Genomic DNA, 17,905 nt, shown 5'->3' with positions numbered 1-17,905 from the left:
CGCGAACATATATTATAAAGATGTTATCGCAGCGAAATGCTTATGTTTCTAACAACAGAAAACACAAATACAAAAATATATTAAGAAATATCAGAACGAGCAATGTCAGAGTCTGGAATTATATATATATATATATAAAATCCCAGACTCTCTCTCTATATATGTATATATACTACCAGTCAAGAGTTTGGAGACACCTACTCATTCAAATTGTAGAATAATAGTGAAGACATCACAACTATGAAATAACACATATAGAATCATGTAGTAACCAAAAAGGTGTTAAAAAAAAATCTAAATATATTTTATAGTTGAGATTCTTCAAAGTAGCCACCCTTTACCTTGTCACAACACAATTGATTGGCTCAAACGCATTAAGAAGGAAATAAATTCCACAAATTAACTTTTAAGAAGGCACACCTGTTAATTGAAATGCATTCCAGGTGACAACCTCATGAAGCTGGTATACAGAAGATCGCCCTATTTGGTAAAAAACCAAGTCCATATTATGGCAAGAACAGCTCAAATAAGCAAAGAGAAATGACAGTCCATCATTACTTTAAGACAAGAAGGTCAGTCAATACGGAAAATGTAAAGAACTTCGAAAGTTTCTTCAAGTGCAGTCGCAAAAACCATCAAGCGCTATGATGAAACTGGCTCTCATGAGGACCCCCACAGGAATGGAAGACCCAGAGTTACCTCTGCTGCAGAGGATAAGTTAATTAGAGTTACCAGCCTCAGAAATTGCAACCCAAATACTTTACAGAGTTCAAGTAACAGACACATCACAACATCAACTGTTCAGAGGAGACTGTGTGAATCAGGGCTTCATGGTCGAATTGCTGCAAAGAAACCACTACTAAAGGACACCAATAAGAAGAAGAGACTTGCTTGGGCCAAGAAACACAAGCAATGGACCGGTGGAAATGTGTCCTTTTGTCTGGAGTCCAAATTGGAAATGTTTGGTTCCAACCGCCGTGTCTTTGTGCGGGTGAACGGATGATTCCGGATGTGTATTTCCCACCGTAAAGCATGGAGGAGGAGATGTTATGGTGTGGGGGTGCTTTGCTGCTGACACAGTCTGCGATTTATTTAGAATTCAAGGCACACTTAACCAGCATGGCTACCACAGCATTCTGAAGCGATACGCCATCCCATCTGGTTTGGGCTTAGTGGGACTATCATTTGTTTTTCAACAGGACAATGACCCAACATACCTCCAGGCTGTGTAAGGGCTATATTACCAAGAAGGAGAGTGATGGAGTGCTGCATCAGATGACCTGGCCTCCATAATACCCCGACCTCAACCAAATTGAGATGGTTTGGGATGAGTCGGACCGCAGAGTGAAGGAAAAGCAGCAAGTGCTCAGCATATGTGGGAACTCCTTCAAGACTGTTGGAAAAGCATTCCAGGTGAAGCTGGTTGAGAGAATGCCAAGAGTGTGCAAAGCTGTCATCAAGGCAAGGGGTGGCTATTTGAAGAATCTCAAATAGAAAATATAGTTTGATTTGTTTAACACTTTTTTGGTTACTACATGATTCCATGTGTTATTTCATAGTTTTGATGTCTTCACTATTATTCTACAATGTAGAAAATAGTAAAAATAAAGAAAAACCCTTGAATGAGTAGGTGTTCTAAAACCTATGACCAGTAGTGTATATATTTACAATATATATATATATATATATATATATATATATATATATATATATATATATATATATATATATATACATACACTGCTCAAAAAAATAAAGGGAACACTAAAATAACACATCCTAGATCTGAATGAATAAAATAATCTTATTAAATACTTTTTTCTTTACATAGTTGAATGTACTGACAACAAAATCACACAAAAATGATCAATGGAAATCAAATTCATCAACCCATAGAGGTCTGGATTTGGAGTCACCCTCAAAATTAAAGTGGAAAACCACACTACAGGCTGATCCAACTTTGATGTAATGTCCTTAAAACAAGTCAAAATGAGGCTCAGTAGTGTGTGTGGCCTCCACGTGCCTGTATGACCTCCCTACAACGCCTGGGCATGCTCCTGATGAGGTGGCAGATGGTCTCCTGAGGGATCTCCTCCCAGACCTGGACTAAAGCATCCGCCAACTCCTGGACAGTCTGTGGTGCAACGTGGCGTTGGTGGATGGAGCGAGACATGATGTCCCAGATGTGCTCAATTGGATTCAGGTCTGGGGAACGGGCGGGCTTGTCCATAGCATCAATGCCTTCCTCTTGCAGGAACTGCTGACACACTCCAGCCACATGAGGTCTAGCATTGTCTTGCATTAGGAGGAACCCAGGGCCAACCGCACCAGCATATGGTCTCACAAGGGGTCTGAGGATCTCATCTCGGAACCTAATGGCAGTCAGGCTACCTCTGGCGAGCACATGGAGGGCTGTGCGGCCCCCCAAAGAAATGCCACCCCACACCATGACTGACCCCCCGCCAAACCGGTCATGCTGGAGGATATTGCAGGCAGCAGAACATTCTCCACGGCGTCTCCAGACTCTGTCACATGTGCTCAGTGTGAACCTGCTTTCATCTGTGAAGAGCACAGGGTGCCAGCGGCAAATTTGCCAATCTTGGTGTTCTCTGGCAAATGCCAAACGTCCTGCACGGTGTTGGGCTGTAAGCACAACCCCCACCTGTGGATGTCGGGCCCTCATACCACCCTCATGGAGTCTGTTTCTGACCGTTTGAGCAGACACATGCACATTTGTGGCCTGCTGGAGGTCATTTTACAGGGCTCTGGCAGAGCTCCTACTGCTCCTCCTTGCACAAAGGCGGAGGTAGCAGTCCTGCTGCTGGGTTGTTGCCCTCCTACGGCCTCCTCCACGTCTCCTGATGTACTGGCCTGTCTCCTGGTAGCGCCTCCATGCTCTGGACACTACGCTGACAGACACAGCAAACCTTCTTGCCACAGCTCACATTGATGTGCCATCCTGGATGAGCTGCACTACCTGAGCCACTTGTGTGGGTTGTAGACTCTGTCTCATGCTACCACTAGAGTGAAAGCACCGCCAGCATTCAAAAGTGACTAAAACATCAGCCAGGAAGCATAGGAACTGAGAAGTGGTCTGTGGTCACCACCTGCAAAACCAGTCCTTTATTGGGGGTGTCTTGCTAATTGCCTATAATTTTCACCTGTTGTCTATTCCATTTGCACAACAGCATGTGACATTTATTGTCAATCAGTGTTGCTTCCTAAGCGGACAGTTTGATTTCACAGAAGTGTGATTGACTTGGAGTTTAAGTGTTCCCTTTATTTTTTTGAGCAAAGTATTCAGACCCCTTGACTTTTTCCACATTTTGTTAGGTTACAGCCTTATTCGAAAATGAACCTGCAACCACAACACTTCAATAACACTTGACATAAGATCTTCTCTAAGCATTACAGGGATATGGCTCTGAATATATACAGCAACACCTCCCCCATAAGCATTTCTGTATCTTCTATAGAGGTTACATTATTGTATTGCTACTGCTGTATCATCAAATGAATTATCTAAGTGAGTCTCAGAAATGGCTAATATATGAATGTTATCTGATATTAGGAAGTTAATGATTTCATTAACCTTATTTCTAAGGCTACATATATAAATATGGGCTATTTTCAGCCCTTTCCTGCGTAGCTTATCAGAGATAGACATAATACTGAAAAGAGCAAACAAAGCAAGAGAAAAAAATATACATTCAGCAGTCCATTAATCAATTGGTGTGTGTGTGCTGCGGGGTTGAAGCTACGAACCCATAGGCTTGGCTCTCTCATCCCTTCCAGGCTTCTGGGAAGGAGGGTGGACAATGAGCCTGTCATAGCGGATGTAAGCAATGTCCCCACATGCTCTGGCAGCTTTCATGGCTGGGATAAGTTATTTCCTCTTCTGGCGCACAGCTTCAGGATAGTCCTCGTTGAGAAAGATATACGTTCCTCTCAAGTTCTTGGCTCTTTCCAGAACAGCTACCTTGTCCTTAAACCTCAGGAACTTGACCACTATCGGGTCTGTCACGTGGGCCGGTGGTGGGTTTTCCAGTCCTGTGGGCGCGCTCCACCTCAATCTTCCTGTGGTCCATCTTCAATTTCTCAGAGATCATTTCCCTCACTTTGTCCTCAGACTCCGTCCAGGTCTCATGTGGAGATTCTGCAATTCCGTCCACAACCATGTTGTTATGCCTTGATTGTCCCTCAAGATAGTCTGATTTATCCGTCATTGTTATCATGGATTCACAGACAGAACTGATGTCCTCTCTCAATGACTTACAGATTGCTGTAATCTTGCCATTCTCCTGTTTCAACTCATCGAGCTGACCCTGGGAGAACTGCAAACTGTTCTTTAGGTCCTGGACCTCTCTGGTCAGGTCATCCATTATTTTATTAGTCGAATCCACCAGTATTTGGACAAAGCACTTGAAGCTATTTTCTTGTTGTTGTAACAACTGCTTGTAGAATTATTTTTTTTAGTTTAAAAGATCATTCACATGTGATAGAGAGACACCACTGTCCTTGACAACGGTACTCCCGCCGGCTTTGGTCTTTGACATGGTAGCTATCGGTTCCAGACAGGGCAGGTCACAGGGAAGATTGAAAACAACAAACAGCAGGGATCTAGACAGCCACAAACCCGGGACAATCCGCGGTCCCAGCCACAATGGCTAACCGTGTCGCGGGCTGCGTTCAAGCCCTCAAGAAAACCCCGCTAGCTTGATATGCTGCAAGCTAGCTGCTAGGCTAGCTGCAACGCCAAATAGCTCCTCAGACCCGTCCTTGGTCGGCAGGATAACTGGACAGAGACTAGCAATCCCAGCAACTGATGCCAACTGTGTCGCGGGATCCAAACTAAAAAGTTAGCTAGCTACTAAGAACTAAGAACAATGGTACCTCTGTAAAAGTTTGTGAGGGTCTTAGGGGCCAAGTCGAATTTCGTCAGCCACTGTCTGTGTGGATGGACCATTTCTGGTTGTCAGTGATGTGCACGCCGAGGAACTTGAAGCTTTTGATCCTCTCCACTGCTGCAACGTTGATGTGGATGGGGGCGTGCTTTCTCTGTAGTCCATGATAAGCTCCTTCGTTTTGTTGAGGGGAGTTTTTTTTTTACTGGCACCACTCCGCCAGGGCCCTCAACGCCTCCTTGTAGACTATGTCGTCGTTGTTGGTAATCAGGCCTACCCCTGTTGTGTCGTCAGCAAACTTGATGATTGAGTTGGAGACGTGCGTGGCCACACAGTCATGGTTGAATTGGAGGGCACTATGGTGTTGAAGGCTGAGCTGTAATCGATGAACACCATTCTTACATAGGTATTCCTCTTGTCCAGATGGGATAGGGCAGTGTGCTGTGCGATGGCGATTGCGTCACCCATGGATCTGTTTGGGAGGTATGCAAATTGTAGTGGGTCAAGGGTGTAGGGTATGGTGGAGGTGACATGGTCCTAGCCTCTCTAAGCACTTCATGATGATAGAAGTGAGTGCTATGGGGCGATAGTCGTGTAGTTCAGTTACTTTGGCTTGTTGGGGACAGGAACAATGGTGGCCATCTTGAAGCAAGTGGGGACAACAGACTGGGATAGGGAGATATTGAATATGTCCATAAACACTCCATCCCAGCTGGCTCGCACATGCTCTGTGGACACAGCTTGGGATGCCGTCTGGGCCGGCAGCCTTGCGTGGGTTAACACGCTTAAACGTTCACGTCAGCCACGGAGAACGAGAGCTTACAGTCCTCGTGAGCGGCGGTGGCCCGTGACGGCAGCTATGTGTTTTCCTCGAAGCGGGCGAAGGTGTTTAGCTTGTCTGGGAGTGGGGCCTCGGTGTCCGCGACGTGGCTGGCCTTCCCTTTATAATGCGTGGTTGTCTGGAGTCCCTGCCACATACATGTCTGAGCCGTTGAATAGCGACTTCACTTTGTCTATTTTGAAACACAACAAAAGTAAATTATATTATTTAATTGAAGCCCACGTGTGTGTATATATATATATATATATATATATATATATATATATATATATAAAAGATAGCCTACAACAAGCTGTAAAATGCGTCACAGAGAATTTGTTTCTTAACGACTTACCTGGCTAAATAAAGGTTGGATAAATTCACGGTTGTCAATTGAGTACAAAGGGTTTTACTAATTTAGGTAAATCCTAATGTTGCATCCAGTAGCATTGCATTTAATTGTTGTGGAGTAATAAAAGTTGTAGGAATTCAATTGCTGACTTTTATTTAGAAAGAGTGACTCTTCGTGCACTACTGCTTGACATTTACTGCGCTTTATGGGTAATGTAGTGTTCAGTCCAGCTGTTATTGACTTCCACAGAGCTTAGTTTCTCTCCTCTTCGGGATAAAGGTATTACGCTCTGAACACACCGACTGTAACATGGCGCAAAATAATATGCAGCACCATCTAGATATGTGTGCAACAAAAGTTGAACATTCACCTTCTGCTACCATTTCTGTCAACCCGTTTACACATACACTTTGACGAATACGTTCGATAAATCCAACGTATGCACCACACAGAACGCACGACAACGCAAAGGCAAACGCAGCTGTATCACATTTTCACATGAATGTACTTCTGGTGGACCGAAACGCACTGTATCACATTTTCTAAACCCACAGGGGCAACATCGCGAGACTTCCGGGAACGCTTCCTTAACAGACCAAGCAGGGGTTTGGGATTTGGGAAGTCAAAGAGTGAAGTGAAAAATGCTTCCTTAGTTGTTATTTTCTCGAAATCTAAAGGCACAACCTAGATTCGAGCCAATGTCTTAAGTAGTTGAACATGTTATTACTCCAACGTCGTGAAAGTGACAAACTGACACGTTTTTTTTTTTTTTTCGTCAAAAACAACTTTATATCTAAGGAACAACATTGATTTGACGGCCTGCACATGGGATAGATAGACGACCGGTGACGTGTTTTTTACGCGTGAGCTTTGCTAGCCAACGGAGCCATGACATCGCTTGTACAAGTGTGATCGGGGATTTCTATTGGAGAAGCAGTTTTAGCCTATCTTCATACTGTACTGTCATTGACTGTATCCTTCTAAATGATGCGTGGAAAAACTATAATAGTGACTGGTGCCAACAGTGGCATAGGTAAAGCCACAACAGTTGACCTACTGAGGCGCGGGGGTCGTGTGATCATGGCTTGCAGGGACATGAAGAGGACTGAGGAAGCGGCACAGGAGATAAGACTGGAGACAGGTCCAGATTCGGGAGAACTCCTAATCAAACACCTGGACCTCGCATCACTGAAATCCGTGCACAGTTTCTGCGAAGACATCATCAAGGTAATCTGTCAATTCAGGCTGTGAGATGAGATCTGAATCTGGTCAAGCTAGCTAGCTAGCTAGCTAGCTAGCTAACTGTTTTTAGCATAGCATACGTAGCTACTAACTTAGCTAGCTAGCCATGTTTCGTACTTCATATTTAGCTAGCTTACATAGCACTGTAGCTAACTAGCTACAGTGGGGGGAAAAAGTATTTAGTCAGCCACCAATTGTGCAAGTTCTCCCACTTAAAAAGATGAGAGGCCTGTAATTTTCATCATAGGTACATGTCAACTATGACAGACACATTGTAGGATTTTTAATGAATTATTTGCAAATTATGGTGGAAAATAAGTATTTGGTCACCTACAAACAAGCAAGATTTCTGGCTCTCACAGACCTGTAACTTCTTCTTTAAGAGGCTCCTCTGTCCTCCACTCGTTACCTGTATTAATGGCACCTGTTTGAACTTGTTATCAGTATAAAAGACACCTGTCCACAACCTCAAACAGTCACACTCCAAACTCCACTATGGCCAAGACCAAAGAGCTGTCAAAGGACACCAGAAACAAAATTGTAGACCTGCACCAGGCTGGGAAGACTGAATCTGCAATAGGTAAGCAGCTTGGTTTGAAGAAATCAACTGTGGGAGCAATTATTAGGAAATGGAAGACATACAAGACCACTGATAATCTCCCTCGATCTGGGGCTCCACGCAAGATCTCACCCCGTGGGGTCAAAATGATCACAAGAACGGTGAGCAAAAATCCCAGAACCACACGGGGGGACCTAGTGAATGACCTGCAGAGAGCTGGGACCAAAGTAACAAAGCCTACCATCAGTAACACACTACGCCGCCAGGGACTCAAATCCTGCAGTGCCAGACGTGTCCCCCTGCTTAAGCCAGTACATGTCCAGGCCCGTCTGAAGTTTGCTAGAGTGCATTTGGATGATCCAGAAGAGGATTGGGAGAATGTCATATGGTCAGATGAAACCAAAATATAACTTTTTGGTAAAAACTCAACTCGTCGTGTTTGGAGGACAAAGAATGCTGAGTTGCATCCAAAGAACACCATACCTACTGTGAAGAATGGGGGTGGAAACATCATGCTTTGGGGCTGTTTTTCTGCAAAGGGACCAGGACGACTGATCCGTGTAAAGGAAATAATGAATGGGGCCATGTATCGTGAGATTTTGAGTGAAAACCTCCTTCCATCAGCAAGGGCATTGAAGATGAAACGTGGCTGGGTCTTTCAGCATGACAATGATCCCAAACACACCGCCCGGGCAACGAAGGAGTGGCTTCGTAAGAAGCATTTCAAGGTCCTGGAGTGGCCTAGCCAGTCTCCAGATCTCAACCCCATAGAAAATATTTGGAGGGAGTTGAAAGTCTGTGTTGCCCAGCGACAGCCCCAAAACATCACTGCTCTAGAGGAGATCTGCATGGAGGAATTGGCCAAAATACCAGCAACAGTGTGTGAAAACCTTGTGAAGACTTACAGAAAACGTTTGACCTGTGTCATTGCCAACAAAGGGTATATAACAACGTTTTGTTATTGACCAAATACTTATTTTCCACCATAATTTGCAAATAAATTCATAAAAAATCCTACAATGTGATTTTCTGGATTTTCTTTTTCTCATTTTGTCTGTCATAGTTGACGTGTACCTATGTTGAAAATTACAGGCCTCTCTCATCTTTTTAAGTGGGAGAACTTGCACAATTGGTGGCTGACTAAATACTTTTTTCCCCCACTGTATATGGCTCTGCTTTTCTTGAACAAACTATTTCTCTCATTGATTGAGACAGGTGGGTGTCATCATGACATTTCTATGGGCTATAGTAGTAAAGGCCAAATTTCTATATTTTATCAAATATTTTTATTTTTTTATACCTAAAGGGGCCTAAAATTCAAAATAAAATAGCAAACGATCCATGGTATGACCATCTTAAAACAATTCCATATGTTAGCTTAGGCGAACAAATTATGTGCTACTCTTAATGTTACCTACCTAATAATTCCTATCAGCCAGCTTGAACCGTAATAATGGTCTGACTAGGTGACATTTTGAATAGTTTTGATGATAAATATAAATATACATTATTTAATAGAAATTGATGATAAAAAGACTGAGGGGGCTGTTTTGTTAGACTTCAGTGTGGCTTTTGACATTATCGATCATAGTCAGCCGCTGGAAAAACATCTGTGTTATCGCTTTATACCCCCTGCTATTCACCTTATTTTCAAAGGAAATATGGGCGGGGTCTGTTTAGGTGTTTTTGTGGGGGACTTCCGGTTAAGCACTTCTAGCCAATAGTTCGCAGCTAGCTAACTAACTCGGTATCGCTTCTCACAACTTTCCAAACATGGATTGACGCACAACAGGTTTTTTTTAATGTTCGGTAAGGGGATGCCAGAATAACTGGCAGAAACTGAAGCTGTGGAACAGGAGTGTTTTGACCACCAAACTTTTTTTGAGGAGCGAGTGCAGTTGTGAGGCGCCTTTTGATTTGCACCCACCTCCTAAGGACGAGGAGTCTCTTCGGGCTTTGGCTCAAAGCATTAAACTTGAAGAAACCACCAAACCGACCCTATGTGTGTTCCTATCACTTGGTGGACAAAAGGCAGACTGAAGCGCATCCCTGAGACGTGGCTGGGCTATGATGATCCAGTACAGACCAGAAGGCGACATCTCATCAGATCAGGACATCAACACATACAGGTAGCTGTTAGCTAGCTGCTACTCGCTGGCTATCGTCACAGATGGGTGTCCTGAATCAGGCAGAAGTTAGCTAGCTTAGCTAATTGTGTTACTAGTTGGTAGCCACTCCTAAGTCCTAACATACTGTAGCTAGCTAACTGTTGCCTAGCTTATTCACTTAGCTGGCTAGCTTGAGGGCAGCCCATCTGATAGTGTTGCCAGCTAACTAGCCTAGCTAGGTAGTCCCTACATTGTTAGCTATCCAACAACTGCTGTCTGACAATGTCTCCCCCATGCCATGATGATCCCCATCATTGCTGGCATGCCACTGGTGATGCTCATGAAAAGTGTTTTTATTTTTTATTTCCTAACCATGACCAGTAGGCTGTCTGTGTATTTTATTGTGTTAAACTTGTGGTCTCTCTTATGTTTGTTTGACAGATGAAGACAACTGTGGTGATGCAGAGTCTGATCAGAGTGTGCCAATGCCACCGCAGCATAAAGATGCTGATACTCAATGGGAGGTTCCAGCACTGATTGATCACAGCTACGTGTCAGGAGAACCCGTCAACAAGCCCACTCGTATCATCGACTGCCCTGAAACCACTCTTCAGAAAGCCCACAATCTGAAACCACTCTTCAGAAAGCCCACAATCTGAAACCACTCTTCAGAAAGCCAACAATCTGAAACCACTCTTCAGAAAGCCCACAATCTCGATTCCAGAGGGGAGTCATACAGCCACTATTATTCCAGCAATACTCTCAAGTATTTGGTTTCCATTGCTCCATGTGGACTCGTTATGTTCAGTTCTCCTGCAGTTGCAGTGACAAGTTCATCACCCAAAACTCTGGTTTCCTGGAATACCTTAGGCCTGGCGATGAAGTTATGACAGACGGGGGCTTCACCCTCCGAGATCTGCTGTATGAGAGGAAGGTAATCCTTGCCATACCAGCCTTCACTCAGAAAGGAGACCAGCTGTCTGACGAGGAAGTCACAAGCACGAGTAGGATGGCTAATGTACGTATACATGTTGAGAGAGTTATCAGACGACTCAAGGTGTTCAAAATCCTCTCCCAGACTGTTCCCATCAACCTGATGCACAAAATGGACAAAGTCCTTAGAATCTGTGAAGCACTTGTTAACATGCAGGGTGAGATCATCCATGAGGATGCCAAGTGAGCGGTGAGAATGTTCATACATGTGAAATGTAACTTTATACACTATAATTTCATCCACATGAGATACTGTGTGTATATATATCGTTTCCTATTTAATCAGAATCATTTTAATGTTCCTACATTAGTTATGTACTGTAACTTCGCCTGTTCCTGATAATTACAGGCATCCAATAGGTGATGCTATCATGCCTCCTTCAATCTATTTAAAATAAATTTTCTTCAACACCAAACTGTCTCTAACAGACCAAGAGGGAAGCCAACTGTTTATGAAGTGTCGCACTGTTTTCTTAATTAGTGCCCTTGAAAACCAAACCCAGAATCAAACTGAAAACACATTTGAAACCCTTAGACACGCCTCCTCTTCCTTCATTTCAAAATGTTAAGTGTCGAAGAAAATGTCAACAAAGTTGAATTTCAGTGTTTTTATTAACACAATAATTTGCCAAGTATAAGATGAATTACGGTATGCTCAGATAAGTTCATAAAGTGCCAAATGAAAAGAAACCTATACAAGGTACAATAAACATATTCATAAATCATAAGGAGTTATCCGTAGGCATTAGATAAACATGTAAGAAGCGATGTACAAGGCAAGATATATAAAAAAATAAAAAAAAGAATTATGCAAATATAATCAGGTAAATGTGCATATGAAGAGAACTGTGCAAGACAAAAAAAACACCAATCAAGAGTTATGCTTAGATAATAATGTAGCGCTGACAGAGAGCTTTACAAGGCACAAAACATAGGAACTATTTAAAAACACAGAAGTATTAGGCCCCTAGATACCACATACAGTGGGGAAAAAAAGTATTTTGTCAGCCACCAATTGTGCAAGTTCTCCCACTTAAAAAGATGAGAGAGGCCTGTAATTTTCATCATAGGTACACGTCAACTATGACAGACAAATTGAGAATTTTTTTTCCAGAAAATCACATTGTAGGATTTTTAATGAATTTATTTGAAAATTATGGTGGAAAATAAGTATTTGGTCAATAACAAAAGTTTCTCAATACTTTGTTATATACCCTTTGTTGGCAATGACACAGGTCAAACATTTTCTGTAAGTCTTCACAAGGTTTTCACACACTGTTGCTGGTATTTTGGCCCATTCCTCCATGCAGATCTCCTCTAGAGCAGTGATGTTTTGGGGCTGTCGCTGGGCAACACAGACTTTCAACTCCCTCCAAAGATTTTCTATGGGGTTGAGATCTGGAGACTGGCTAGGCCACTCCAGGACCTTGAAATGCTTCTTACGAAGCCACTCCTTCGTTGCCCGGGCGGTGTGTTTGGGATCATTGTCATGCTGAAAGACCCAGCCACGTTTCATCTTCAATGCCCTTGCTGATGAAAGGAGGTTTTCACTCAAAATCTCACGATACATGGCCCCATTCATTCTTTCAGCATGACAATGATCCCAATGATATCAGTCGTCCTGGTCCCTTTGCAGAAAAACAGCCCCAAAGCATGATGTTTCCACCCCCATGCTTCTTGTATGTCTTCCATTTCCTAACAATTGCTCCCACAGTTGATTTCTTCAAACCAAGCTGCTTACCTATTGCAGATTCAGTCTTCCCAGCCTGGTGCAGGTCTACAATTTTGTTTCTGGTGTCCTTTGACAGCTCTTTGGTCTTGGCCATAGTGGAGTTTGGAGTGTGACTGTTTGAGGTTATGGACAGGTGTCTTTTATACTGATAACAAGTTCAAACAGGTGCCATTAATACAGGTAACGAGTGGAGGACAGAGGAGCCTCTTAAAGAAGAAGTTACAGGTCTGTGAGAGCCAGAAATCTTGCTTGTTTGTAGGTGACCAAATACTTATTTTCCACCATAATTTGCAAATAAATTCATTAAAAATCCTACAATGTGATTTTCTGGAAATCTTTTTCTCAATTTGTCTGTCATAGTTGACGTGTACCTATGATAAATTACAGGCCTCTCATCTTTTTAAGTGGGAGAACTTGCACAATTGGTGGCTGACTAAATACTTTTTCCCCCACTGTAGATGAACATATTTGGAGCACAGAGTTAGTCTGCCTCACTGGAACTCATCTACTATCCTTGGCAGCATATGTGTGAAATAGAATACCTTCAGTTTAGGGATGACATCAGCACAGAACTTCACATCAAAAGGCACATCAGTAACAGCCTGCTTGGATGGAGCCCAGACAAGCAGTTTGCATCTCTCCAGTCCTGTGCAGAACATGCCCATTTGCACCTGCATGTAGTACCTACAGTCTCCATTAGGTGGAAGCTGAGGAACCCCATCCACCAGCTTCACATCTGTGAGTTTACCAGACGTTTGAAACGGATCTCGCTCAACCTTTTTGGAGCTAAATTCTGCTGCGTCCCCGAGTTCCACTGGCGTTGCTCATCTGTACAGGACACCCCTGTCAATCCTCCATACACAGCATTCTGCACCTTCAATGAAACACTACTGTTAGAATAGTCAATTACAATACAGAACACTAGTTTATATGGTGTTCACAGCTGACTAGTGTACACAGTTTCCTTTTTAACTAGTAGGTTTAGGTTATGTTGGTAATTTCATATTTGATTGTAAAACTCACCTTGATTCTGTATCTACCTCATTCCCATTCGAGATTAGACTGATATACTTACACAATGAGTCATTGAAACCAAAAACCGTGTGTGCATGTTGTAATAGTTAACGTTATCAGTTCTGGTCAGTGATATGGTATCATCACAATTAGCTAGCTAGCTAAGCAACTAGCTAACGTCAAACGTATCAGTCATAGAAAAGGGTTACGATAAACAAAAAAGCCAGCGAGCTAGCTACCTTCCATAGTATTGCAGCTGCATGGCTGCAAGACTTCCCCTGCCCTGCAACACAAGAACTCCCTGCAGTCTCCATCGTGCCCCGACAGATGATACAAGAATCCAGACAGAATGATGGTGTGTTTTTCTCTGACTGGGCTGGACAGCTGCTGAGGAACACCAGGTTGTCATCCTCAAGACCGTGAATAAGCACCCGCCAACTTTGCCGCTGTGGAGGTATTAATATGCCTCTGTGCTTTTGTAGCTCCACATCTCTGACCCACAGAGAGACAAGACAAAATAATTGAAGATGTTAGGTGATATTTGGCCATTTTTTCATATCGTCTTCCCACTCTTGAATAATCCGCGGATGTGGCACAGACTTGCCATTCGACTTTGAAAGGTTTTTCTTGGTATGATCCCACAACATTTTGAGCTAGCTAGCTAACGTTCGCAAAACGTCAAGAACGCCACAACAGAAGTCCTCCACAAAACAGAACGTTCAGACATTGTTTTGTTTCCAGGTTCTTAAATAAGGTGAATGTTGTGGATAAAGAGTTACCTGTCTAACAGAACACAGAGGGTGTTCTTTAATGGAAGCCTCTCCAACATAATCCATGTAGAATCAGGAATTCCCCAGGGCAGCTGTCTAGGCACCTAACTTTTTTCAATCTTCACTTTGAGTAAAGCCAGTGTGTCTATGTATGCGGATGACTCTGCACTATACACGTCAGCTACTACAGCGACTGAAATGACTGCAACACTTAACAAAGAGCTGCAGTTAGTTTCAGAATGGGTGGCAAGGAATAAGTTAGTCCTAAATATTTCAAAAACTAAAAGCATTGTATTTGGGACAAATCATTCACTAAACCCTAAACCTCAACTAAATATTGTAATAAATCATGTGGAAATTGAGGAAGTTGAGGTGACTAAACTGCTTCATAAGATGGCGCCGGAGAAGATGGCTGCCCTCTAACCAATTTTACTATTATGTGTGTTTTTCACGTTATTTGTAATTTACTCTGTACGTAATGTTTCTGCCACCGTCTCTTATGACCAACAATAGCTTCTGGATATCAGGACAGCGATTACTCACCTCATATTGGACGAAGATTTTTCTTCAAGTCGGACACGAAGGATATTCTACAGACACCCAAAAAGGCCCAAATCCCCGTCATTCGCATGAGAAAGAGACAGAGATATCGTGGACGTAGGTCTGGGTGCCTTGTAAGGATCAGACGGCGAGCGAGTAAACTGCCTCTTCCATCAATCCTATTAGCCAATCTTCAATCATTTGAAAACTAATTGACTATTTGCACTGTCTGATGCCTCCACACATTGACTCTGTACCAGTACCCCCTGTATATAGCCTCTGTACTGTTATTTTATTTTACTGCTGCTCTTTAATTATTTGCTATTGTTATTTTTTACTTAACACTTTTATTTTATTTTCTTAAAACTGCATTGTTGGTTTAGGGTTTGTAAGTAAGCATTTCACTGTAAGGTCTACACCTGTTGTATTCGGCGCATGTGGCAAATACAATTTGATTTGGAGTAACCCAGGATTGTAAACTGTCATGGTCAAAACATATTGATCCAAAAGTAGTTAAGATGGGAAGAAGTCTGTCCATAGAAAATCGCTGCTGTGCCTGGCTCAAAGTGGAGGAGAGATTGACTTCATCACTACCTGTATTTGTGAGCGGTATTGACATGTTGAATGCACCGAGCTGTCTGTTTGAACTACTGGCACACAGCTCAGACACCCATGCATACCCCACAAGACATGCCACCAGAGGTCTCTTCACAGTCCCCAAGTCCAGAACAGACTATGGGAGGCGCACAGTACTACATAGAGTCATGACTACATGGAACTCTATTCCACATCAAGTAACTGATGCAAGCAGTAAAATTAGATAAAAAAAAAAAAAAGATAATAATACACCTAATGGAACAGCGGTGACTGTGAAGAGACACAATCACAGGCACAGGCACAGACACATGCATACACACACACACACAATATCATACGCACTATACACACACGTACACATGGATTTTGTGTTGTAGATATGTGGTAGTAGAGTAGTAGCTGAGGGCACACACTTAATGTGTGAATGCATTGCCTTGGCAGCAGCTAATGGGGATCCATAATCAATACAAATAGCTACTAGCTAACTTGTTTGCCAGAAGAGGAAGGGGTAAAACAGCTTGCTAGCTAGCAATACATCTGTTGCAGAGAGCAGTAGAAGAAGGTGACATCACAGGTACCATTTCACTGTACAATAACATTTGCATCACTCTAGAGCTCTACTGTACATGCTTAGAAAAAAAGGTGCTATCTAGAACCTAAAAGTTTATTTCTTCTGTCCCCATAGGAGAACCCTTTGGAAAAAAAAAAGTTTTTGGTTCCATGTAGAACCCAAAAGGCTTCTACCTGGAAACAAAAAGGGTTCTCCTATGGGGACAGCCAAAGAAACCTTTTTGGAAGAGTTTGTCAAATCTGGGGCTTATTGCACATGCACTAATGTCATAAATAGCTACCTTACTTTAACTGTACCTATATAATAAAGCAGTGGTTCCCAGCCGCTTTCGGTTACTGAACCACCAACTGAATACCCCTTTGTGAAATTTACCAGTAGGCCTATGGTCTCATGAGTCTTCTTAAGTACCCCCTGTGGATAGGCCATGTACCCCCAGGGTACTAGTACCCCTTGTTTGGAAGCACTAATAAAGCATACACACATCTATAAATATGGCATTACAGCAACACAGAGCATTATTAAATCTTGTAACCAATCTTATTTTTCTGTTTCTGTTTTCCAACAGGAAGAGCCCAGGATTGATGTGCTGATCAACAATGCAGGCATCTACCAGTGCCCCTATACCAAGACTGAGGACGGCTTCGAGATGCAGTTCGGGGTGAACCACCTCGGCCACTTCTTCCTCACCCACCTCCTCCTGGACCTCCTGAAGCGCTCTGCCCCCAGCCGCGTGGTTGTGGTCTCGTCCAAACTCTACAAGTACGGCGAGATCGACTTTGACGACCTGAACAGCGAACAGCGCTACGACAAAGCCTTCGCCTACGGCCGAAGCAAGCTAGCCAACCTCCTTTTCACCTGCGAGCTGGCCCGCCGCCTCGAGGGGACGGGGGTGGTGGTCAATGCCTTGACCCCGGGGATAGTGAGGACTAACCTGGGGAGGCATGTCAATATCCCGCTGCTGGCCAAGCCCCTGTGGGAGCTGGCATCCAGGGTCTTCTTCAAGAGCCCCGAGGAGGGGGCGCAGACCTCTGTCTACCTGGCCTGCTCGCCCGACGTGGAGGAGGTCCAGGGGAAGTGCTTTGCGGACTGCCAGGAGCAGAAACTTCTGCCCAAGGCTACGGACCAAGAGGTGGCCGGGAAACTTTGGGATATCAGTGAAGTCATGGTGGGCGTAACCACGTGATAAATAATGTCTACCTTTCACTGTCTCCAAATATTAGACCTTGCCAATGTACTGCAGAGAACTGTGCCGTGGATGCCTGTTGCTATGCATTGTGGTTATATTGCCTTGACACAATTGTTTTTTTTACTGGTATGTTGTTATACCATGCCGTCAATTATATTAAACTCTCTAAGTGAAGGGAGATTGTTGCTATGATCTCAAGCAGAATGTACCTGCATTTGATTCTGTGTGTGTGGTGTCAAGTCACACTGAAACATGCCATCACAACATGATCCACTGTATTAACTGAAACATACCATCACAACATGATCCACTGGATTAACTGAAACATGCCATCACAACATGATCCACTGTATTAACTGAAACATACCATCACAACATGATCCACTGTGTTAACTGAAACATGCCATCACAACATGATCCACTGTATTAACTGAAACATACCATCACAACATGATCCACTGGATTAACTGAAACATACCATCACAACATGATCCACTGGATTAACTGAAACATACCA

General features: G+C 43.2%; 1 protein-coding gene across 1 annotated transcript; it reads left to right on the top strand.

Annotated features, from left to right (window-relative positions):
- The first annotated feature begins 6,829 nt into the window (after positions 1 to 6,829).
- rdh14a (retinol dehydrogenase 14a) lies at positions 6,830 to 17,586 on the top strand. The gene is made up of 2 exons (XM_041847246.2): positions 6,830 to 7,303; positions 16,768 to 17,586. The coding sequence occupies exons 1-2, from the start codon at positions 7,061 to 7,063 to the stop codon at positions 17,383 to 17,385; spliced, it is 861 nt and encodes a 286-aa protein (XP_041703180.1). The 5' UTR covers positions 6,830 to 7,060; the 3' UTR covers positions 17,386 to 17,586.
- The last annotated feature ends 319 nt before the right edge of the window (positions 17,587 to 17,905 follow it).

This window comes from Coregonus clupeaformis, chromosome 21 (assembly GCF_020615455.1).
Source record: "Coregonus clupeaformis isolate EN_2021a chromosome 21, ASM2061545v1, whole genome shotgun sequence".
NCBI lineage: Eukaryota > Metazoa > Chordata > Actinopteri > Salmoniformes > Salmonidae > Coregonus > Coregonus clupeaformis.
The sequence above is the reverse complement of the archived record's forward strand: the minus strand, read 5'-3'. Positions and strand labels throughout refer to the sequence as shown.

Bases quoted from the DNA above. Each gene is read 5' to 3' on its own strand.
- rdh14a (XM_041847246.2), top strand. From the start codon at position 7,061: ATGATGCGTGGAAAAACTATAATAGTGACTGGTGCCAACAGTGGCATA. The intron at 7,304-16,767 runs GTAATCTGTCAA...GTTTTCCAACAG, and splicing joins TCTGCGAAGACATCATCAAG to GAAGAGCCCAGGATTGATGT.